The sequence below is a fragment of the Geotrypetes seraphini genome, chromosome 8 (genome assembly GCF_902459505.1).
Source record: "Geotrypetes seraphini chromosome 8, aGeoSer1.1, whole genome shotgun sequence".
In the NCBI taxonomy this organism is placed as follows: domain Eukaryota; kingdom Metazoa; phylum Chordata; class Amphibia; order Gymnophiona; family Dermophiidae; genus Geotrypetes; species Geotrypetes seraphini.
This window is the reverse complement of record NC_047091.1, coordinates 1,407,767-1,432,538: the sequence shown is the minus strand read 5'-3', so window position 1 is coordinate 1,432,538 and position 24,772 is coordinate 1,407,767. Positions and strand designations below refer to the sequence as shown.

The 24,772-nt window shown below is 42.3% G+C and overlaps 1 protein-coding gene across 9 annotated transcripts in view; it reads right to left on the bottom strand.

Annotated features, from left to right (window-relative positions):
• Positions 1-19,472, bottom strand: part of LOC117365124 — a 32,171-nt gene extending 12,699 nt beyond the window's left edge. Inside the window, exons 1-4 of one of the 9 annotated variants that reach the window (XM_033955104.1) lie at positions 19,274-19,472; positions 15,568-15,688; positions 10,958-11,068; positions 2,818-2,916 (exon numbers count right to left, since the gene is read on the bottom strand). In XM_033955104.1, the coding sequence (XP_033810995.1) occupies positions 2,818-2,916; positions 10,958-11,068; positions 15,568-15,688; positions 19,274-19,374 (432 nt within the window). In that variant the 5' untranslated portion in view covers positions 19,375-19,472. Of the gene's footprint in view, positions 1-2,817; positions 2,917-10,957; positions 11,069-15,554; positions 18,145-18,873; positions 19,189-19,273 lie in introns of those variants that run through there. The other 8 variants (XM_033955113.1, XM_033955109.1, XM_033955111.1 and 5 more) reach the window with 8 other exon arrangements.
• Positions 19,473-24,772: the final 5,300 nt, after the last annotated feature.

The following is a 24,772-nucleotide window of genomic DNA, read 5'->3' as shown; positions in this document are numbered from 1 at the left end:
TATTTGGATTGAAAAAGAGCGACCATATTATCCCCTACTACAAACTACTTCACTGGCTGCCAATGGAGGCGCGAATAATATTCAAGTTCTCTTGCATATGTTTCAAGCTGGTTTGGGGACTAGCTCCTACATACCTGCTACCTCACTTCACTGTATACAGTCCTACGAGACAAACCAGAAACAGCAACCTATTTGCATACCCGAGCATTACCGGCTGCAAATACAAAACCTTCCTAGATAGAACTTTTATGTACCAAGCTAACAAGCAAAAACCATTGTTTGTTGAAAGATGTTATAGAGTATTTGGTGTAATTTTAGACACTACTCTTTCCTTCCAGCAACAGATAAATAATTTAGTCTTTGCTGTCTTAAATCAGCTTTATTCTTTCCACATTGTTTTGCCATTCTGGTCCAATCTGTTATTTTGGCACAATTAGACTATTGTAATTAGACTATTGTAGCTGGGTATATTGTTTTTGAAGATACCTCTTTCCTTTTGATTTAAATGTTTTTAGTTGGTTTATCAATTTTTATAAAATAAGTCTTTTCATTTGTAAATTATTTATTCATTATTCATGAAGTAGCATCATTCATGTTCAAGTCAGTGTCAATTAATTGAATTTAGAAATTAGATTACTAAGTGATTGAAAAGTCATTATGATTTTATTCACCTGAGTTATTAATCAACTCTCGGATCAATCTTTTAATTTGGGCATTTAGAGCCAGTGCAAATAATTTGACTATTATTCATGAAATGACATCAGTTATGTTTTATTCAATTTTAACAATTAAATTGTTATTTATTGTAAAGTTATTATTCATTTTATTATTCAAATCATCCAATTAATTAAGAACATAAGAATTGTCGCTGCTGGGTCAGACCAGTGGTCCATCGTGCCCAGCAGTCCACTCAAGCGGCGGCCCTTAGGTCAAAGACCAGCGCCCTAACTGAGACTAGCCCTACCTGCGTACGTTCCGGTTTAGCAGGAACTTGTCTAACTTTGTCTTGAATCCCTGGAGGGTGTTTTCCCCTATGACAGATTCCAGTTTTCCACCACTTTCCAGTGTTCCAGTTTTCTACCACTTTCTGGATAAAGAATAACTTCCTTACGTTCGTATGGAATCTATCTCCTTTCAATTTTAGAGAGTGCCCCCTCGTTCTCCCTATCTTGGAGAGGGTGAACAACCTGTCCTTATCTACTAAGTCTATTCCCTTCTGTACCTTGAATGTTTCGATCATGTCCCCTCTCAATCTCCTCTATTCGAGGGAGAAAAGGCCCAGTTTCTCTAATCTTTCACTGTACGGCAACTCCTCCAGCCCCTTAATCATTTTAGTCGCTCTTCTCTGGACCCTTTCGAGTAGTACCGTGTCCTTCTTCATGTATGCAGTGCTGGACGCAGTACTCCAGGTGAGGGCACACCATGGCCCGGTACAGCGGCATGATAACTTTCTCTGATCTTTTCGTGATCCCCTTCTTTATCACTCCTAGAATTCTGTTCGCCCTTTTTGCCGCCGCCGCACATTGCGTGGACGGCTTCATCGACTTTTGTCGATCACAACTCCCAAGTATTTTATTATAATATATGGTTGTAAAGATTTCATATACAATATGATTCATTTAAGACAGTCGGTCCATAGTTTATAGTTTATTCAGTTTTTGATTAAACGCTTTTTCATTTCTTCAAAGCGTTGTACAGAATATAAAATAACTTTACAGTAAAAAGTAAATAAACATTTAATACAAACTTTCTATGATCGACATGACTGACGGCAGAACGTACTAGGTAATTATAGGCAGGCATGCAATAGACACGAATGGTAAAGGGGGTAAGAAATACAATTGGTAAAGTAAATATAAGAAACATTTAAGGTAAACACAAAAGGAATTAGGGAAATGGGTATGAATTAAAAACAAATATTAATTATTTAATCTCTAAAATGAGCCTCTTTTTTTTTTTTTTCCAGTTAAAAGCGTCGTTAAAAAGGAAACATTTTAAGTTGCTTTTAAATTTTTTTAAGTTTTTTTCCATTTTTAAATATAGTGGAAGAGTGTTCCAGATTGTAGGGGCTGTAACTGAAAAAATTGAGGTACGGCGTGTGCCAATATTTTTTAGGGAAGGAATGTTGAGGTTAAATTGAGATATGGACCTTAAGGATCTTGGTGGGTCGTTTTATAATTGAGGTAGAGGCATTAGTGATTAATTCTTTGTATTGACAATTGTGTATTTGCATTCATAAGTGTTATTTTTAATTCTGACAATATTTCATGTTAGATATCTGGTTTAAATATTTCCGTTTTATATTAGTCCATCTTTATAAGGATTTCGTGTCAAAATCAATTCATGGCAAATTAAACATATTAATTTCATTGTTTTTATCCTTTTAGATTGTATCTCATTGCACAGGATTTTATGCATGTTCATTTGATTTATATGTACATTTTGTTATGGTCTTTTTAGATATATATTGTCCTCTGAGGAAGGCGACATGGTTGCCGAAACTGGGTCCATATTTTTATGATATTTTTACATCTTCAATAAAGATTTCATCTCTCACATGGTTCTTGCTACTGTTCCATAGTATTTCGAGGCCTTGTCTCTTCTTTTTTTGGTCACATTTCTGTATTTTGACAAGTTTTTGTTAAATCGGTAAAAATGTTTCCTTTCCTGTGTTGCATGGAACAAGATTATTCTTGTGAACTGATGTGAAAATTTAATTAAAAAAACCAAAAAGAATTCTTTAGGCTACTACTGAGTCTACACTATCTATAAGGGCATCAATTTTACACCTGAATGCTGAACGACAATAGAAAATACCTTTCTGAGGCCACATGTTCTTCTGACTAGCAGCTTGCCATTTGTTATCCTGCTAAGAGAATTCTGGATAGCAGTATGAAAGTTTTGGGTGTCTGTAACCTAGACAAGAGATGTATTAATGGAAAAAAGAAACATGGTCAGATCAAAAACATTTCGCTCTGTGCACAGTCAAAAATCCTGCTGGTTATAATTTCCAATCCAAATGTTACCTTTGTGTGGCTAGTTTGTCCCTTATAGTTAATAGTCCCCTCTAGAAGTGCAAACTTCCAAAAATGTGGGTTTTTAACAAAATCATGTTGTTATTTTTAATTAATTTAAACTTATCAAAATAATAAGCCCGATGTTATTTCAGAAGGTAAACTGCTGGATTTTTCACAATTGCAACATAGATTTGGTCTTAATAAAACACAAAGTTTTAAATGGTTGCAATTGAAGCAGGCCATTCAGGTTGGGTTCCCTGAATGGAAAACATTAAATAATCAATATAGTTTAAAGTTCTTATGTTTTCAAGCAGACTTCCTAGGACATCAAGCCGCATTGTGGTATAAATTAATATCTGGATATTTGAATAAAAAACCAAAAAATGGTCTAAGAGATATTTGGAGCATTGAGATTAAGCATCAAATTAATGCATCTCAATGGCCACTAATTTGGTCTTGGAGAATGAGATGTACAGTGTCAGCATCTATGAGACAAACTTGGTTCTTTTTATTACATAGAGCTTTTTGGACCCCTACACGTTTGCAAAAATTAGACAGTTCTAAGTCCAATAAATGCTGGCACTGTAATCTGGAACCAGGGACGTTAGATCACTTACTATATCATTGTCCCTACATTAAAAGTTTTTGGAATTCAATTTGGCCACAAATTAATAAATTGATGGAAAATCATATAGCAATATCATATGATACAATGTTATTTGGAATGATGATGAGAAAAAAAAGTCAAATTTCACCAGAAAATAACAAGCTATTATTAATCATGACAGGGGTTGCCATTCAGCATATAACCAACAATTGGAAGAATTATAATAACCTAAATTATACATTTTGGTGGAATACAATATGTCATATATTCAAAATGGAAAGAGCAATAGCAATACAAAGAGGGACATATACTAAATTTATAAAAATATGGGGGCCATTGACAAAATATTGCAATGAATAAATAGTAAGATTTCTTTTCTTCTTTTCAATATCTTCTTGGTGACACACATGAAGGGGAGGGTAGTGAAAATAATTTTTATATAATATGATATAACATGATATACAGTATGTAATGTATGATTGAAAAGTACTAGAAGGGTGGGGGGAGGGAGAGGGGATAAAAATATATTTAAAATATGATGTATTAGATATAAAAGTGATATTGTGTATTCATCAATTGTATTTTAATAATTTGTACACTTTATGTAAAATTTGAAAACGAATAAAAATTATAAATGGAAAAAAAATAAAAATAAAATAATAAGCCCGAGGAGGGTTAAGATGTGGAAGAATTACTTACATAAGACGACCGTCGAGGCGAGCGAGGCACCGTCGAAGCTTCCAGCTAGTGGATGGGGCTGGAGGCGGTGGATCGAAGCAGAGGTGGTTGGGTGCCTCCAAGCCTCGAGGCTCGGCATCGAGGGTATCGGGTCCGGAGGAGGCCCTCGCAAAGACTCCGCTCCTGGCATCGAGAGAATCGGTTCCAACGGAGGAACTCGCAAAGACTCTGCTCCTTGCATCGAGTGAATCGGTTCTAATGGAGGCATGGGCAAAGACTCTGCTCCTTTCGATGCATGCATCGATGCCAGACCAGACACTTGCAGAGACTCGGCTCCCTGCAGCGAGAGTGTACGTCGTGGAGGCACCGGAGGCGGCTCGACCTCATGGGAGGCCTTCACGTGCCCAGGCTAGATTTGGGAGAGAATCTTCGACCCCATAGTGGTAAAGAGCTCGATGAACTGCTTCTCCAGCAAGGTCTGGAACGAAGACGGCAAGGAGGGATCCGCATCCGCAATGGGACCTCCTGCATGGACTTCGGGGTCCCTGGCGCCCAGGTGCTTGGACTTAGACGCCTTGGGCACCTTTAGCACCACGGGGGGAATGGGCTGCTGTGCTACCTGACCTGAGGAGACAGAGGAAGGCACCGCAGCAGGCGTCGGAGTCGAAGCCGGCACAAACGAAGCAGGCTTGAAGAGACTCGAGGCCACAGAGGTGGAAGACGGAAGAGTCAAGGCGGAAGTCGAAGGTTTGGCGCTCTTCGATGAGGGCAGCTCTGACGAAGCCTCCATGCTGAACAGTGACTCCCACAAGACGCAGCGACGCTTGAACGCACGTGCTGTAAGTGTGGAACAAGGCCGGCACGATTTCGGAAGGTATTGAGGCCCGAGACACTGAAGACAGCGTCGATGAGGGTCCGTCAGCGAAATCGCGCGCTGGCACTTGACACACTTTTTAAAACTGGTGATAGGCCGGGACATAGGCCAAAAAAGCTCCGCCGCTAGATCGAAGCCGTGGGGCTGCGGCCACGTGGCCTGCCCGGTCGAACGGAAGGAAAAAAATTTTTTTTAAAAAAAAAATAAGAAAACACGACGAAAACCAACGATTATGAGTAAAAAGAACCCAAAACAGCAGACTTAGAAGGCACAAGTGAAGTTACTTTGCGCAGAGAGTCTCGGCTCTGCGGAAAAGTAAGAACTGAGGAGACACGCCCGGTGCATCGGGCGGGAAGGCACTCACGCATGCGCGGTGTGGGCGACTCGAAACTTCTAAAGTTTCTACAAGCAAGTATGCTTGTGAGACGTCCGCATCAGGGCTCCGTCAGATGACGTCACCCACTAGTGAGAATACCTGCCTGCTTGTCCTGGGATAAAGGAAAGATTGTTGGGCATCAGTGTATGAGTGAGAGGGAAAGGAAGAAAAAGGAAAATTGGGCATGGAGAGAAGGATGAGAGGAGAAATATTGGATATGATGGTGGAGAGGGAACAGAGGGATAGATTGAAGGGGATGCAAGGAGGAGGAATGTTTGGCATAGTGATGGAGGGATGAGAGAAGGAGAAATGGGAATGAGGCTGGTGGGCAGTGGTGAAAAATGCTGCACATGATCTCTGTGAGATGAGAGAGGAAGAAAAGTTGGACTCCGGGAGGATCAGAGAGCGATTTTGGTTGGGGAATGGAATGAGGTCTGGAGGAAGAAAGAAAGAAGGAAAGAGAGAGAGATAGAAAAAAGGAAAGAAAGGAAAGAGAAAGAAAGAAAAATATACATACATATATATATATGTGTGTGTATGTATGTATATATATTTATATATTTATTTAGTCAGAAGAAGGAAGTGCAACCAGAGACTCTGCTGTCTATATTTTGCTCTATATTTGTCTATAGTTGTTACTGATTGCATATTTTAAAGTCATCTGCCTTGACCTCTTTGAAAAAACCCTGAATATAATGATAATTAACATTTTCTCTGCGTACAGTGTGCTTTGTTTTTTTAAAAGTTTTATTGCTGGTAGATCATTTTACTTGGTAATTTTAAAAGTAGCTCACAAGCCATAAGTGTGTGGGCACCCCTGCTTTATGGCATGGCTACATCTCAAATACTGTGTGCAATTCTGTTCGTCCTATCTCAAAAAAGATATAGCGGAATTGGGAAAGATATAGAGAACTGCAACAAAAATTATTTACATACATTGCCTCCATTATATGCAAATTTCTTTCATGCATATTCATTGTGGATATCCTGAAAACCTGACTGGCAAGGGTGTACTCCAGGTCCAAATTGAGAAACACTGCCCAGGTGGCACCGCAATGAACCCATAATGGTCCCAGGTATATATATATATATCTCATCACAACTCACTTATATTGTATGATGAGCCCTCCAAAACCTACCCAAAACTTACTGTATCCACCTTATAGCACTTATGCCTGCAAGTATCATTTTTATGTAGGTACAAGTAGGTTTTGGGTGTGTTTTGGAGAGCTCACATGTTTGGTAGACTAGGATATAGGTCTGGGTCTCCATCTCTGTCGTCCACTGCAGCGACCACCAGGCTACTCCAGCAACCTGCTTGCTGCTCTAATGTTCTAATGTCTCTTTCATGACTCTGCACCACGCTGCGTACATCTGGTATCACTATACAAATAACAGTAGTAATGGGATTGACCATAAGATCTGACGTTGTCATACGGACTGGTATGCACTATTCTTTCACATCTTTGGGTGGTGGGAGGCGGTTTGTGACTACTGGAAGAGTAAAGAATAGAGCTGCTTGATTTTTTTTTATTTGATTCAATTTCAATGACACAGCTTTTTAAGTTTAAAATTGAATCAATTTTTATTGTAAAACTAAACAAACCAGATTAATACAGATCGATCCTGCACAGAAAACCATGTCCTTTTCATATACACAGAACACAGATACACCCTTGCCCAGTATGGAATAAATAATCACAAACTTAAAATAGAAATATGTAAACAAAAGTTAAATTAAATGGCCAAGATGCCAGACTCTGCATCACAGAAACAGTACTACATGACATGTCCCCTAGTACTGTGCAAAATAAAAAGATATCAGATGTTGTCAGATTTTTTCAAATTTACTATCACAACTTTAACAAATAGAAATAAAACAAAAAGGGAAAATAAGAAAATACCATTTTATTGGACTAATCCATTTTTGAATTAGCTTTCAGAAGCCTAAACCTCCTTCTTCAAGTCAATACAGTATACTGCTGTTACGCTATTCTGTCCTAACCTGGTTAGTAAAAAATTATATTAAATGAGTCTAATAAAATAGATTACTTTATTTTCATTTTCTGTTTATAAACATTTATCAATACAGCTACAATCAAGAAAAAGAAACAGTATTTTCTACCTTTTGTTGTTTCTGCTTTAATCATCCTCTTCACTCTCTTCTTTCCATCCAGTGTCTGTTCTCTCTCTCCCTTCCATGCATCTGCCCGCTCTCTCTGCCCCTTCCATCCAATGTCCCCATCCCTCCCCCTGTGGCCCTTCTGTCCAGTTTTTTTGCCCTCTGTTCCCTTTTGCTTCCTACACCCGTCATCCCAGGGCAAGCATCTCTCTCTTTTTTCTCTCCACTTTATGGATTTAGCATCTTTTCCATTGTTCCCTCCTCATTTCTCTTCCCTCTGCTCTTCCAGCTGCCCTGTCCCTCTCTCTTTTCCTCCCTCCGTGACTTCAGCCTTGCCCACTCTTCCCCACTGCCTTATCTAATATCACTCTTGTCTCCAGGCCATCTCTTTCCCCCCAGAGATTCGGCACCCTCCATCCATGCCCCCCTCCCCAAGGTTTGATAACTTCCCATTCTTTTCCCCCTCTCTTGCTTTGTCACACCCTTCCCCCAATACACACACCCTAAGCAGTACAGTCTTCACAATTCACTGCACTTGCCAGTGTCAGGACTTCCTCTCTGCCAGGTTCCACGATGGCAGGACCCAGCAGAGAGGAAGGCCTGATGCTGGCAAGAGCAACATGTTTTGAGAGACACTGCAGAGAAGTTTCCAGACCTTGATGACCACAGCCCTTGGAGCACCCCCTTATAGGCCTGCACTGAATCAGCAAGTCCAAATTTTTCCAAGAACAAATCAATTCAAATTGATTCAGCCAAAGTGAATCGGTGAATCAATTTGAATCGGGAATCAGGCAGTTCTAGTCATGCCTTAATCCCTCCAGTGCTCTCTCTTAGGGATTTGGTTTAATGTGTTTTACAGTTTATGAATGTTTTATGATTTTAATTTTTATTTATTGTATTGTTTCATTGCCTTTCATATTTTATGGTGTCTTATACTTCCATTTGTTTTTCCTATTTTTTTAATTACTGTTTTGAATAAGGACTTATCTCGGTTGTTTAAGACATCCCCTTTGTCTTTTCTTATGTATATTACACTTCTCCTTCCGTATCCGTGGGAGTTAGGTGCAGAGCTGGACCGCGAAGTGTGAAAAACCACGAATAACTTTTCGGCCGGGTCTGACCCAACCCTGCCTCCCTCCTGCGTTCACGGAACCTTACCTGGTAGTCTAGCGGTGAAGTGGGGCAGGAGCGATCTTCCTATGTTCCTGCTCCGTGCAGAGCCGTCACCAAAATGGTTGCCAAGAGTTCCCGTTGTAGTCTCGAGACTACAATGGGAACTCATGGCAGCCATTTTGGTGATGGCTCTGCACGAGGCAGGAGCATAGGAAGATTGCTCCTGCCCTGCTTCACCACTAAACCACCCACCAAGTAAGGTTCCGGGGAGGCTCAGATGACTAAAAAATAGCCCAAAAAGGAAATTGTTTCTAAAAAAAAAAAATCGCCAATAACTGAATCCGCGGATACTGAAACCTCGGATTCAGAGGGTGAAGTGTAACCTGTAACCCATTCTGAGCTCACAGGGGAGAACAGCATAGAAAATTAAATAAATAAATCTTGTATCCATTGTAGAATGTTTAGCAAACAAACAAGCTTTACATAAGAAAATACTGGAGATGTAAGTACTAGTGCTGCCCGATTAAGGAAAAAAAATTTTGATTCGATTTGATTCAGCCTATTGAATTGGTTTTTCGATTCGATTCGATTTTCCTGCCCAATTGGGTGTTTTTTTCAAACATCCTGGTGGGTTTATTTTATAGCCTCTTCACCCCCTTTGCCTTCTCCTAACCACAGTGGTGCTGTGATGTAAACAAAATAACAAACAAAAAAAACTTTTCCTCTCTCTCTTAAATCCTAGCTCAGTTCTGGCAGGATACAATTTCAAATCTGGCATATTGTAATCAGAAAATGAAAAATTAAATTAGTTTTTCTATCTTTTGTTGTCTGGTCATTATTCAAATCTTGTTGGTCCCAGGCTCTGGTTGTCTTCTGATAACTTGCTTGCCAGGGTCTCCTTCTTTCTTCTTTCTCTGTTCTAACCATCCATCTGCTATCTCTGTCCTCCCTTTCCGCTTCCTTACCTCCCCAGGAGGTCTAGCATCTTTCCTTTTTTTCGTCTCCCTCCACAGATCCACCTTTTCTTAACTACCCTTTCATCTAGCATCTCTCCCTCCTTCCCCACCACCCCAGAGTTCACCATCTCTCCCTTTCTTTTCCCAACTACCCTCCTATCCAGCATCTCTATCCCCCTCCACACCATCCCTTGTGTCCAACTTCTCTCTCTTTCTGTTCCTTCCCTCCCTAAATCCCATTGTCCATCATCTCTCTCCCTGTCCTCTATTTTTAGACCCATTATTTCTTCCCCCCCCAAAGTACGGCAAATGCATGTCTCTTTGAACCCCCTTTCCCTCCGTGTACTTCTCCACTAGGACCCCCCTGAAAGTCTGCCCCCCCACCCGAAGGCATGCACTTCCCCCTGAAGGCCTATGCCACCATCCCTGGCCTGTCCCCCCTTTGAAGGCCTGTTCCCCCCTTAAAGGTCTGCACCCCCCCCCTTGAAGGCCTGTTCCTTCCTTGAAGGCCTGCACCTCCAAAAGGCCTCCCCTGAAGGACTGCCCTCCCCCACCCCGAAGGCCTTCGTATTCCTCCTGGCCTCCCCGCACCATTTACCTCATATCTGCAGTCTGCAGCAAAGATCGCGGTTACAGCATCTTTGTAAACTTGCTTTGAGCTGTTTCCTCTGCTGCAGTCCCGCCCCTCCTCTGACATCAGAGGCAGGATCACAGCGGAGGAAACAGCTCAAAAGCAAGTTTACAAAGATGCTGTAACTGCAATCTTCGCTGCAGACTGCAGCTATGAGGTAAATGGTGCGGAGAGGCTAAGGGGAACATGGAGGCCTTCCCGGAGAGGGGGGGGAGTGCGCAGTCCTTCGGGGAGGCCAGGGGAGAAACCGGAGACCAGCACAGCAGCACTTCCCAATTGACTCTCCCTCCTCCCCTCTAAAGCAGGTGCGGCAGTGGCTGGCCAGCAAGAGCAGCACTCCGCACCTGCTTTAGGGGGCGAGGGGGAAGGGTCAGACAAAATCGGGAAGCCAATTTTTATGGGTTTTAAATTGATTCACCCGAAGTGATTTGGTGAACTGATTCAAATCATGAATCGGGCATCACTAGTGAGTACCCTCTACCACATCAGTCATATTATCAAATAAGCTTCAGGCAGTTTTTAATTAATTCCTTTGGACATTTTCATGGATTTCACTCAGCTGCATAGCACAGGCAAAGGTTACCTGCATATCTCTGAGGCACCTCCTTCGAAAGCTGCTGTCAGCACTGCTCATGACAATGGAGCATATGCAATCTGTGACAAATGACAGGATCTGTCTTAGCTTCCCTCGGCTCTGGAAACAATATAGCAATGTTTCAGTTCCCAAGAGTAGGTTTCAGGAGAGAACAATAAAAAATAGTTTTAAAAACTTGGAAATCACAAACAATCCCTCCAGCACTGTGACCATTTTGAGTTGCAGTGAAATATTTACCCAGCTTTCAAATCTATCTTATCAGTATCAAAACTAAACTGAATACCAGGGTCAGGAACACACAACCTAGAGCTTTCTGACACATGATGTCTGTAAGTTCAGAGTGATAACAATGATGGTCTATTTTCCTACATTCTGTGCAATGTATTTTTTCTTAAATATGTACAAAGTAAAAATTATTAAATACAATAATCAACACCCAAATAATTGAGATCTCAAATTCTCTCCAGAATGTTTATGGTGCTTATTTTCGAAACAGATAAATATCTCAAAAGCAGTGCTAGGCAGTAATATATTAATAAGTATTATATTACTGGCAATATATTACTTTTTAAAAGTAATAAGCAACTGTAATGATGTTCCTGGGAGGTAAGTATAATTTCCTAATTGCTCATGCCTAAAAAGTATAGAAAATGTGTTATTTCCATAAAATTTTGCTTTTGTGACCAAGATAGTCAAATTTTGCAATTTACCAATTTAAAATGTGAACATGCCAAATTTTTATCTTTTCATTCTTATACTGCAAAGTTATAAAAAGCAACATCTAGACAATTGATAAATATAATAAGTGCATTCGGTATGGGCCCTAAAGTGGCAAACTGGATTAAAAGCTGGTTAAGTGGAAGGAGACAAAGGGTGGTGGTAAAACGAGTTTGCTCAGAGGAAAAGGATGTTGTTAGTGGAGTGCCACAGGGATCTATCCTTAGGTCGGCTCTTTTTAACATCTTTGTGAGTGATATTGCGGAAGGACTGTCTGGCAAAGTTTGTCTTTTTGCGGATGATTCCAAGCTCTGTAATAGGGTAAACACTCCAGAGGATGTGGTAAGAGTGATTAATGTAGCTTTGGACAAGTTCCTGGAGGAAAAGTCCATAAACTTCTGTTGAGACAGACATGGGAGAAGCCACTGCTTGCCCTAGATTGGTGACATGGAATGCTGCTGCTATCTGGGGTTTTGCCAGGTACTTATGATTTGGATTGGCCTCCGTGAAGACGGAATACTGGGCCAGATGGACAATTGGTCTGATCCAGTAAAGCTATTTTTATGTTCTCATGAGAATGTGGATAACATGAGGTGGGATCTGGCGAAGTTTGAAGAATGGTCTGGTAACTGGCAATTAAGACTGAATGCTAAAAAAATGGCTACTGAAATCCAAGAGAACAGTACAGTATCAGAGGCAAAGTATGTACTTCTGTGTACGGAAGAAGAGTGGAACTTGGGGGCGATTGTGTCTGATGATCTCAGGGTGTCAAAACAGGTAGAAAAGGCAACAGTCCAAGCCAGGAAGATGCTTGAGTGCATAAGGAAAATAGCCAGTAGGAAAAAGGAGGTGATAATGCTGTTGTGAGGCCCCATTTGGAATACTGTGTACAATTTTGGACACTGCACCTTCAAAAAGATATAAATAGGGGCACTGTTGAGCTGAGAACCAAGATGGATGCATAAAGCCTTCCCTCCTCCCCAAGTGCTAGAAAATCGTACTGAGCACATTTATAATTTCTGGAATTCTGAAGAAGAAATGTCTGGGAATAAATAAATACTGAATCACACCCATCCCTAAGGATCAAAAAAACTCATCAGCCCTGAAAACCAACTACAGACCCATAGCAAGCATATTTACCAAGCTACTTGAAGGATTGGTCAACTTGGAGCTAGTGAACTATCTAGAGAAATTTAGCAGACTCAATGAACACCAATCAGAATTCAGAAAAGGTTTTAGCACTGAGACAGTCCTAGCCTCAATCCTTAATCACCTATACGGCTTATTCAGCAAAGGAGCAAGTGCTCGGATTTTACAACTAGACTTCAGCAGTGCTTTTGATCTTGTTGATCACGAAATAATGCTACACTGCCTAGATGCAATTGGAGTTGCGGGAAAAGCAAGAAACTGGATACAGGGTTTCCTAACAAAGAGATCATACCGTGGGACCTACTCAAACTCCTGGAGAAACCCTTCGGGGGTACCACAGGGTTCACCACTATCATCTACATTATTCAACATTTACAACTCATCCCTACCCTAGGATACTGGAGGGTGTTTTCCCCGGTGTCAGGTCAAAAGTGCGCCGGGACAAAGGCGCGCCCAGACAATTGAACGCAGTGCGCGCCGCCGCGCCGCTCTAAATTACTGTTTTTAGTGCTCCGACGGGAGGGCGTGGGGGGAACCCCCCACTTTACTTAATAGACATCGCACCGCGTTGTGGGGGCGTTGTGGGGGGTTGTAACCCCCCACATTTTACTGAAAACTTAACTTTTTCCCTGTTTTTAGGGAAAAAGTTCAGTTTACAGTAAAATGTGGAGGGTTACAACCCCCCAAACCCCCCATAATGCCGGCGCGATGTCTATTAAGTAAACTGGGGGGGTTCCCCAACAAAACCCCCCGTCGGAGCACCTAAAAACTGTAATTTAGAGTGGTGCGGCGGTGCACACTGCGCTCAATTGTCGGCGCGCGCTTTTGTCTTTCGCGTCATTATCTATGAACCGTTTTCCCCTATAACAGCCTTCGGAAGAGCGTTCCAGTTTCCCACCACTCTCTGGGTGAAAAAGAATTTCCTTACGTTTGTACGGAATCTATCCCCTTTTAACTTTAGAGAATGCCCTCTCATTCTCCCCACCTTGGAGAGGGTGAACAACCTGTCTTTATCTACTCCCTTCATAATCTTGAATGTTGACTTGGGAGTACTGGTCGACAAGTCGATGAAGCCGTCTGCGCAATGTGAGGTGGCGGCGAAAAGGATGAACAAGAATGATTAAGAAGGGGATCACGAACAAAAGCAGACTGGCTAATAGTTACCACCAGGGATTGGTCTGTCATCTGCAGACCACAGTCTGCTTCTTCTCTGTGGAGGCAAAACAGTGCCAAGGATGAAAGCTCCAAGCACTGAAGTTACCAAAAACAGAGAAAAAGCACCTAATAAAATAAGAAGAGGGGAGAGCAGAACTAAAACACTCCTTTCAGCTCAAGTGCAGAAAAGAAAAACTGCAGGTGGCAATAGAGCTCCCAGTGAAGTAGGAGGGACAGAAAAAATCTGGAGTGGATTCCTTCTGCATATGGCTCACGGCCATAAGGAGATAACTCACTTGTCTAGAATGACACTCCTAGTACACTGGAAAGTAGATTGGGGAAAACCACTATTTATTCCTGAAGGAAAGCAGAATGGAATTTATCTACTTTTTGGAATCCTGCCAAGTACCTTGATTGGCCCTTTTGAAAAAAGAAATACTGGGCTTGAAGGACCATAAGACGCACCCTAGATTTAGAGGAGGAAAACAAGAAAAAAAACCCAAACATTTTGAACCAAATTCTCCCTGCCAGGCTCTGCACCCTGTCCCACCTCCCTGCCAGGCTCTGTACCCTGTCCTCCTTCTGGTAGTCTAATGGTAGGTAGGGACAGGGCACAGGGCAGGCAGGCCTAGTGGCAGGCAGGGCCCCCCACCCTAAGGCAAGCAAGCAGGCAGGCAGGGCCCCCCAAAGTGCATAATCTTTCTTCTCTTCTTCACTATCCATATATACCATTTCCTCCCCTTCCATTAAGTATCACATTTCTGTATCTTTATTCCTCCCATTTCCAGCATTATTCCATATCCCTGTCCCTATGCTCACTCCTCCTTCAGCATTTCTTTGCTCTGTCTCTTTTCCTCCCCATGTTAAGCTTCATTTCCTTCCTCCTCATCCCCACCCCCCTACCCCGAGGCAGACAGGGCACCCCACCCCCCAAGGCAAACAGGCATGCAGGGCCCCCCCCGTATCCCCTCCAACTTCTCCCTGTACCTTATTTTAGTTCCTCCATGTCATGCCTGCCATGGGGGCTGAGGCGAACACGAAGGGAGTCAGAGGACTGGCGGTGGAGGCAGCTGAGGCCTGGATGTGCTGCCCAGCGCTGCCATGGGGGAAGGGAGGGAGGAGAGCGGGAGGCCGGAACCAGCCACCACTGCTGCTGTTGCCATAGCCGCTCACTCTCGTCAGGGCTGTGTCGCCATGCCGGGACTCCCAGTGGTTTCCGGTTCCGATGGCTGCTGCTCGCGCCCGGCCCGCAGGGAAGCTGATGCTGGTCGGCTGACACGGCTTCCTCCTCTTCCCTTTCTGTAGCGGCAGAGCAGTGCACAAGCCTGCTTGCCTGGTCCCGCAGCGCGGGATTAGGCAGGCAGCCTTGTGTGCTGCTTTGCCGCAACAGAAGGAAAGAGCAGCCACATCCAGCAAGGGAAGGCACCAAAATTAAAATAAGGTAACCGGGGGGGGAGGGGGGGTTTGGGTATTCGCTCCATAAGACGCACCCTTATTTCCACCAATTTTTTTTTTTTTTGGGGGGGGGAAGTGTGTCTTATGGAGTGAAAAATATGGTACTCACAGATTTTCTGTACCTTTTCTGAATTGCAATGATCCTCCAGGGCTTCATCCAGAATAGATCTAAAAGCACCTTTCATGGCACAATTGTTACACAGCAAAATCTGATCCATGTGAGCCGCCATTGCACAACAGACCCTGGTGGGGAGGGAGAGAAAATGTTCTTTCAGCTGGGTTCATATCCATCCTTTACCATATCCATTTAATATATATTAGGGTCTCTTTCTTCTAAGCCGAGTTATTGCAATGATGCACACTACTACCAATCCTTCCATGTTATTTGCTTATAAGGCACATTAATTGGTGGTATGAACGCCAAGATTGCACACTGCACAGGTCATCAATTCAGGAAAGGAGAAATTAGGGCTTACCTATTTTCCTTCCCCGGGTCCCTCCAGACCAGCCCAGATGCATGGGTATAAGCTCTCCTGCCAGCAGATTAAGACTGAGAATTGGTTCAGTGCTTTCATCCTGTGCATCCCATACCTTGCCAGTATTTCTGTTGGCAAAGCATGATGAATCCCCAAAATCCAGAGACAAGAAACAACCAAGATCATTCTCATAAACAAACTGGTAACACTAAAACTGGAACTGTTCTGAATTCTCTTACCATCCAAAATATGAGATGCAGGAACTGGTCACCTTCACCAGTTTCTTCCAATTAATACTCTTTACTTCTCCAAACTGGTTGGTTCTGAACTAATCTGGAGGAACTCAAGAACAGAAAATTAGTGGATAAGTCCTAGTTTCCCCTTCTTTATTGTCTCAAAAGACTAGTCTGGACATTTGGAAAGTACCAAAAAAAGTGCTTGCTAAGAGTGGGACACTGACAATCCTGCTGCCAAAACAGTGGCCACAAAATCCATGTCCTAAAAAAACCTACATGTCTAATCTATAATGCCTCACAAAGACCATGTGGCAGTCTTGCAAATATCAAACCATATTCCTCCTAGGACACTGCCTACATCCTTGTAAAATGGGCCTTCAATGTAAGAGACATTCCCCCCCCCCCCTGTGCACACACACAAGTATGCTAACCTGAATATTTTGATTTATCTGAGCACTGTGGCTTTAGAGACTGCTTCCCCTTTCCTAGAACCTTCAAACACCCAAATGACTCTGTACCACTCGACAATTGATTCATATCACTGCTGTCTTGTAATCAGATAAAACCCTTATGACCTTGCTCTTTACTAGTGGTTTAAAGACTAGACAAGATGAATGGCCTTTACCTTTAGTTGGTTGATCATCCATAGGGAACTTGTGCTACCTTGCCTTGGCAATGTACCCCTCCAACTGCTCACAGTAGCATCCATGGTAATTAGAATCCATGCCACAGAATTCAGATCCATCCCTCAGTTCAAATTGCTTAAGCACAGTCACCAGGTCAAACTGTCCCTCACTGGCCTCCAAAACAATATGTTCAAACCCTCTTCTATCTGAAGCCAACCCCAGCAGAGCTTACTGCAGCACACACATGAGCCGTGACCCACAGCACGAGTTCTATAGTTGGTGACTTGAAGCCCCAAATTTGAAGTTACTCTTCTGTTGTTCATTCTTAACTGAAGCTTGTGCATCCTGTCTTCTAAGAGAGAAACTTTGCCCATCTGGGTATCAAATCATGTTCCCAGATACTCTAATTGGGCTGACCAAATTGTCCACTCTTCCTAATTCTTGGAGCAACTGTACTGCTCACCTCATGACTCATTTGCTCTCCTTTAATGATTTTGACCATATCAGCCAATCATTCAAACATGAATGTACCAACACTTCTTTCTTCTGCAGCTTTGGAGCCATTACCACCAATCATCTTGGAAAAGGTCTTTGGGGCAATAGCCAAACCAAAAGGTATCACCTTGAACTGAAAGTACCATTCCAGGATAGAAAATCTCAGGATTCCTCACTAACCAGTATAAAGAGATTAGGTTCTTACCTTGCTAACATCTTTTCTAGCAGATAGGTGTATAATTCTGGATGGATGGGTAATATCCCAGTGCTCAAAAACCATGCAGAAGGAATCCATTCCAGCTTTTGAATCCCTCCTACTTCATCAGAGGGTTCCGTTGCCCCCTTCAGTTTATTCCAAAGCAGATGATAGTCCCCTCTAGAAACACCTGTGAAACTGTAAAAAAGCTTGCAAAAACCTGGGGAACACATTGGGCAAGGAGGACCTCTTCTCCTCTATACAGTATAGCCAGGTTCCTGTAAAGTAGCAGCCCACCGGTGGATTGGAAACAGTAAGAACATAAATGGTGAACATTTTTGAATGAAGGTTACAACAAATAAGCAGAGACTGTTAGTGAAAGGAACAAGGAATGCGATTTGATGAGATGGGGTAAAATGAGATAAATTTGCTAGTACAGTACAAGGTATTAGGGGAGAAAATGCACATAAGGGCACATGCAGAACTATTCATTCAGTGAGAAACTAAAGCTATACCAACTTTTCCAGGCCTGCGTGAAACAAAAGTGTGAAAGATCCTGCAACGGAAGAGCTTAAACCAGGAATGTCAAACTCAATCACATAAGGGGCCGAAATCTAAAACATAGGCTAAGTAATAGGCCCAATTTTTTTATTAAGATACTTAGGGGTCCTTTTATTAAGGTATGCTAACGTATTTAGCACACGCTAAATGCGCACCTTAATAAAAGGACCCCTTAGTCTTAGTAGGGTTACAACAGTGGTCTCAAACTCAAACCCTTTGCAGGGCCACATTTTGGATTTTAGGTACTTGGAGGGCCTCAGAAATAGTTAATGTCTTATTAAAGAAATGACAATTTTGCATGAGGTAAAACTCTTTATAGTTTATAAATCTTTCCTTTTGGCTATGTAATAATATTGTCATTTATAGCTAAAGAGACTTTCAATATGATCAAGAAACTTTTATTTTACTTTTCTGATTATGATAAACATACCGAGGGCCTCAAAATAGTACCTGGCGGGCCGCATGTGGCCCCCGGGCCGCGTGTTTGAGACCACTGGGTTACAACCTCACGCCGACTCTGTGATGTAAAGAAAATAAATAAAAAAAGACATGTCTGTAGTAGGATGAATCACCCTACATGACTAACACAATTTATAAGAAGTATCTTTGGAAATCTTTTGAACAAAAAAAAGAACCCTGTGAAACTGATATTTTATTTGGGAAAAGCAATAAAGCCCCACTTTTAAGCATGAGGACCCTGCGCATGCGTACAAAGCCCATACTCATGTTTCAAACTCGTAGCGCATCAAATACTTTATTTTTATTTTTTTAAACTGCTTGAACAGTTAGTTATACGGCTTTGAATTGAAAGGGCTGAGCAATAAAAAAAAAAAATTACCAGAGAAGTCAAGAAAGCCGTTATAGTGTGTGGACCTTAACCCCCACCCTGAAACCAATGAGCGCCGCGCTTACATCCACCGTTGTGACGCGCTCGTCTTCAAATGCCTCGCGCTCGTCTTCAAATGCCTTGCGCAGGTTCCCGCGCTTCTTAGCTCGTCTTCTGAAGCGACGGAAACTTTGGGAGGCGGCGGTTGCAGCGCCTCTCCTGCATTAGGAAGCCGAAGTCACGGTTCATTGCCCACCCTATCACCACTAACGTCAGTTCCGCCGCCCGACACTTGTACCTGTCTGCCGGCGGGCCAGAGTTTGACATGTCTGCCTTTTACCAATTTTGTGCAAGAGCAAAGTTTATGATAGAATGAGAACTATTTTAACATTGAACTTAAGACATTGTTTACTTTTTGCTTGACAACAGCTTTCGTGATGATTCCTTAGACATATTTTGCAAAGCTTCTGTTGCCACCCTCTCGCACGCTAAGCATCCCACTTCATGGTCCATTCGGGCACCGGTACCGGCACCGTTCCATCTAACGCCCCCGCCCTCTTCCACCAGTCTCTCGCCCACCTCTGACACAACCCTTTCAAACGTCCAGCTTCCTACGGGCTAATCCCAAAAACAAACTGAAATAGAAAGGATGGGAGTAATTCCTGCGGGGTTCTCAGTAATCAGCGATTTACCCAGAATCCTTAAAAACAAACAACTATGTTCTATTACTCCAAGTTTGATAACCTTTTCATCAAAGATATCTTCTTCTAAGAAAGGTGCTCTATCACACTGGTACAAGATATTACAATCTTTTAATTTTCCTCACCCCAGTGGTACTGAGTCAACATGGTAATTTGATCTTAAAACAAATATTTCCGAAAAACAATGGGAACATTGGGACCACCATCCATAAATTGTTAAAATCTGCGGCAGCTATGCAAACTTTGTTCTTCATGATTCACAAAGCCATTTGGACACCATACAAATTATCCAAACTAAGCAATGATGGATCATGTCACTGTTGGTCATGCAATAAAGAGACTGGTACCCTGTCTCACTTGCTTTATTACTGTCATCATTTACAAGAGTTCTGGCAATAAATCTGGGTGACAACTTGTTCCCTACTGAACATTAATGAACCCTTAAATCTCCAGATTATCATTCTGGGAAACCTTCAATATCCAATAACAGAAGAACGTTCAAAACTACTACGAATATTGCTAATGTTGGCGATCAGAATTATCCTACAACATTGGAAAGATACTTCTAAAGTGGAATAAATCACCTGGTGGAATACAGTTTATATAACTGCCAAATATGAGAGAATTGCTGCTGAAAAAAAACGTTATACACTCTTTCATTAAAATATGGGAACCACTCATTCAATATAGTCTCATACCCAATTAAGTATTATTTAACAAATATAATCATACTTACTGCTCAATTATCTTAGTGTATATCCATACAGCATTTTCACTTTTCTCTGATTACTGTTACTGACAATGTTTTTATTCTATAGGTTTCTGTTCCTTTTCCTTTACCCTAGGTATCAAAAATGTTGATATACCATCCTCTATATGAATCAATCTATGTATGTTTTCCTTTAATATTATAACTCAATAAAACTTATTGAACATTAAAAAAAATTAGCAGTGCGCAAGTGCAAAGTGATGCATGTGGGAAAGAGGAACCTGAACTATAGCCATCTGATGTTGGGTTCTGTGTTAGGAATCACTGCCCAGGAAAAGGGTCTAGGTGTCATTGTTGAGGATACGTTGAAACCCTCAACTTAATGTGTGTCGGCGGCTAAGAAAGCAAATAGAATGTTAGGAATTAGGAAAGGAATGGAAAACAAAGATGAAAATGTTATAATGCCCTTGTATTTGCTCTATGATATGGCCCCACCTTGAATACTGTGTGCAGTTTTGGTCGCCATATCTCAAAAAAGATATAGCGGAATTAGAAAAGGTACAGAGAAAAGTGATGAAAGTGATAAACAGTTTGGGACAACTTCCCTATGAGGAGAGGATAAAGCAGCTAGGGCTCTTCAGTCACCTTAACTCCTAGGGCAAGGGCTTCAAACTGCCTCCTGAGGACCATATCCACTCTGTAGTCCTGTGTATCCTTCAGCACGACTCCTCCCTCATTGGGTAAGGATGTGGGTTTAGTCACCTGTGCCACCAGGAAGTTTACCTTTGGCATAGCAAACATTTGTTGAAACTCTTGATCCAGATGATACAGTCTAGTCATGGCTTTTGACCCTTTGAGGGAGCCTTTTGGGACCTCCCAGAGCTCTGTAATCAGGAGTTTCATGTTTGGGTGCCATGGAAAGGATGTGGGCTGAGATTGGACCCCGATCAAAAGAGAACACTGAGAAGACTGGGGCTGAAGCGAATCAACCTTGAGCTCATGAAGAACATAAGCAGGGCCTCTGCTGGGTCAGACCAGAGGTCCATCACACCCAGCAGTCCGCTCATGTGGTGGCCCATCAGGTCCTGGACCTGTGTAGTAATCCTCTATCTATACCCTTCTATCCCCTTTTCCTTCAGGAAATTATCTAATCCCTTCTTGAACCCCAAAATCGTACTCTGTCCTATCAAACCCTCCGGAAGCACATTCCAGGTGTCCACCATCCTTTGGGTGAAGAAGAACTTCCTAGCACTGGTTCTGAATCTGTCCCCTCTTAATTTTCCAAATGCCCTCTTGTTCTTGTAGTTTTTGAAAGTTTGAAGAATCTGTCCCTCTCCACTTTCTCCATGCCCTTCATGATCTTGTAAGTCTCTATCATGTCCCCTCTCCGCTTTTCCAGGGAAAAGAGCCCCAGTTTCTCTAATCTTTCAGTATAGGAAAGGTTTTCCATACCTTTTATCAATCGTATCGCTCTTTTCTGAACCCTCGAGTATCACCATATCCTTCTTAAGGTACGGCGACCAATATTGGACGCAGTACTGCAGATGTGGGCGCACCATTGCCCGATACAACGGTAGGATAACTTCTTTCGTTCTGGTTGTAATATCTTTCTTGATAGAACCCATTATTGTATTTGCCTTAGAGGTCACTGCACACTGTGCCGACAGCTTCATTGTGTTGTCCACTATTACCCCCAAGTCCTTTTCTTGGGTATTTTCACCCATTACCAGCTCTCCCATCGTATAGCTGTACATCGGGTTTCTGTTTCCTACATGCAAGACTTTACATTTCTCTACATTAAACTTCATCTGCCATCTCGTCGCCCATTCTTCTAGTTTGTTCAGGTCCCTTTGTAAATCTTCACAATCCTCTTTAGTCCCAACTCCACTAAAAAGTTTGGTGTCGTCTGCAAATTTTATTACTTCGCACTTCGTCCCTGTTTCTAGATCTTTTATAAATACATTGAACAGTAGCGGTCCAAGAACCGACCCCTGCGGAACACCACTCGTGACCCTCCTCCAGTCCGAGTAGTGGCCCTTCACTCCTACCCTTTGCTTTCTACCCACCAACCAATTTTTGATCCATCTATGTACGTCTCCTTCCACCCCATGGTTCTTCAGTTTCCGTAGTAGGCGTTCATGGGGTACCTTGTCAAAGACTTTTTGGAAATCCAAGTATACGATGTCTATGGGGTCCCCTTTGTCCATCCGTTTGTTAATTCCTTCGAAGAAGTGCAATAAGTTCATTTGGCACGATCTTCCCTTGCAGAAGCCATATTGGTTTGTTTTCATCAGTTTGTTCCTTTCTAGATGCTCATCGATGCTGTCTTTTATCAGCGCTTCCGCCATCTTCCCCGGAAGCGAAGTCAAACTTACTGGTCTGTAGTTCCCTGGGTCCTTTTTTGAAGATGGGCGTAACATTAGCTATCTTCCAATCCTCCGGGATCACACCTGTTTTCAGGGATAGATTGCAAACCTGCTGTAGTACCGTTATTTCCTCCTTTAGTTCTTTCAATACCCTAGGGTGGATTCCGTCCAGGCCCGGAGATTTGTCAGTTTTTAATCTATCTATCTGCTTGTGTACATCTTCAAGGCTTACCTCCATGGATGTTAATTTATCTGCTTGATCTCCTTTGAAGATTTTTTCAGGTTCTGGCACGTTGGATGTGTCCTCTTTTGTAAATACTGATGAAAAGAACATATTTAGTCTATCCCCCACTTCTGTTTCCTATCTCCGTCATCCAGCGGTCCCATCTCCTCCCTTGCCGGCTGCTTCCCTTTAACATATTTGAAGAACGGTTTGAAATTTCGTGCTTCCCTGGCTAGATTCTCTTCATATTCTTTTTTTGCTCTTCTAACCATGAGGTGACATTCTTTTTGATGCTTCCTGTGCTCTTTCCAGTTCTCCCCGGTTTTGTCCTTTTTCCATTTCCGGAATGAATTTTTTTAATCTCCTATCGCTTTCTTCACTTCTTTAGTTATCCACTCCGGGTCTTTTGTTCGGCTCTTTTTGCATCCTTTTCTAAATCTGGGGATATACAGATTTTGCGCCTCGCTCACTGTGTCCTTGAATAAAGACCAGGCTTGCTCTACAGTCTGCAATTTCTTTGAGCTGTTCCTAAGTTTCTTCCTTACCATTACTCTCATTGCTTCGTAGTTTCCTTTCTTGAAGTTAAAAGTTGTCGCTGGGGTCCTCTTTCCCAAGGGGGTATTTCCAGGATTTACAAAACTCTTCTTGTGAGGGAAGCCCCAACAAATTACATTACATTAGTGACTTCTATTTTGCCTGTACCTTGAAGTTCTAGGCGGATTACATCAAAAGATAACTGGATATTTCCAGGAAAATTACAGTCTAAGGGGCTGGTTACATAGTAGAGTCTTAGAGGAGAAATTACAAGAAGGGTAGCGAACATAGGAGAGATTACGAGATGAGTAGAAATCAGAAGAAAACTGGACATTTACAGGGAAATTACAATTTAAGGGACTGGTTTTATAGTTGAGTCTTTGAGGATAAAGTGCAAGATGAGTAGCAATTTGAGGGGGAATGTACAAAGGGAGGGGAAAGGACAAGGGGAGAGTTAAGATAACTGTATAAATTTTTTGAATAGCAGGGTTTTGATTTCTTTTTGAAATGATTTGAAGTCACTTGTTGCTGTCAGCAAGTTAGTGATGGAGGGGTCTAGTTTTGCTGCCTGCGTTGCTAGTAGACTGGTGAGTCTGATTTCAGTACCGGGAAAGATGATAGAGGCGCTGATAAAGGACCGCATTATTGATCACCTTGATGGACACGATCTGATGAGGACCAGCCAGCACGGCTTCAGCAAAGGAAGATCTTGCTTGACAAACTTGCTGCACTTCTTCGAGGGAATACACAGACAGATAGACAAGGGCAAGCCAGTTGACATTGTATATCTGAATTTTCAGAAGGCGTTCAACAAGGTTCTGCATGAACGACTGCTTTGAAAAATTGTGAGCCATGGAATCGAGGGTGAAATACTCACGTGGATTAAAACTGGCTGGCGGATAGGAAACAGAGAGTTGGGGTAAATGGACAATACTTGGACTGGAAAAGCGTCACGAGTGGAGTGCCGCAGGGTTCGGTGCTTGGGCCCGTGCTCGTCAACATATTTATAAATGACCTGGAAATTGGTACGACGAGTGAGGTGATTAAATTTGCAGACGATACAAAGTTATTCAGAGTAGTGAAGACGCAGGAGGATTTGGAAGACCTGCAACGTGACATAAACACGCTCGAGAAATGGGCCGCGACATGGAAAATGAGGTTTAACGTGGATAAGTGTAAGGTGATGCATGTCGGTAACAAAAATCTTATACACGAAGACAGGATGTCCGGTGCAGTACTTGGAGAGACCCCCCCAGGAAAGAGACCTGGGAGTACTGGTCGACAAGTCGATGAAGCCGTTCGTGCAATGTGTGGCGGCGGCGGCGAAAAGGGCAAACAAAATGCTATGAATGATTAAGAAGGGGATCACGAACAGATC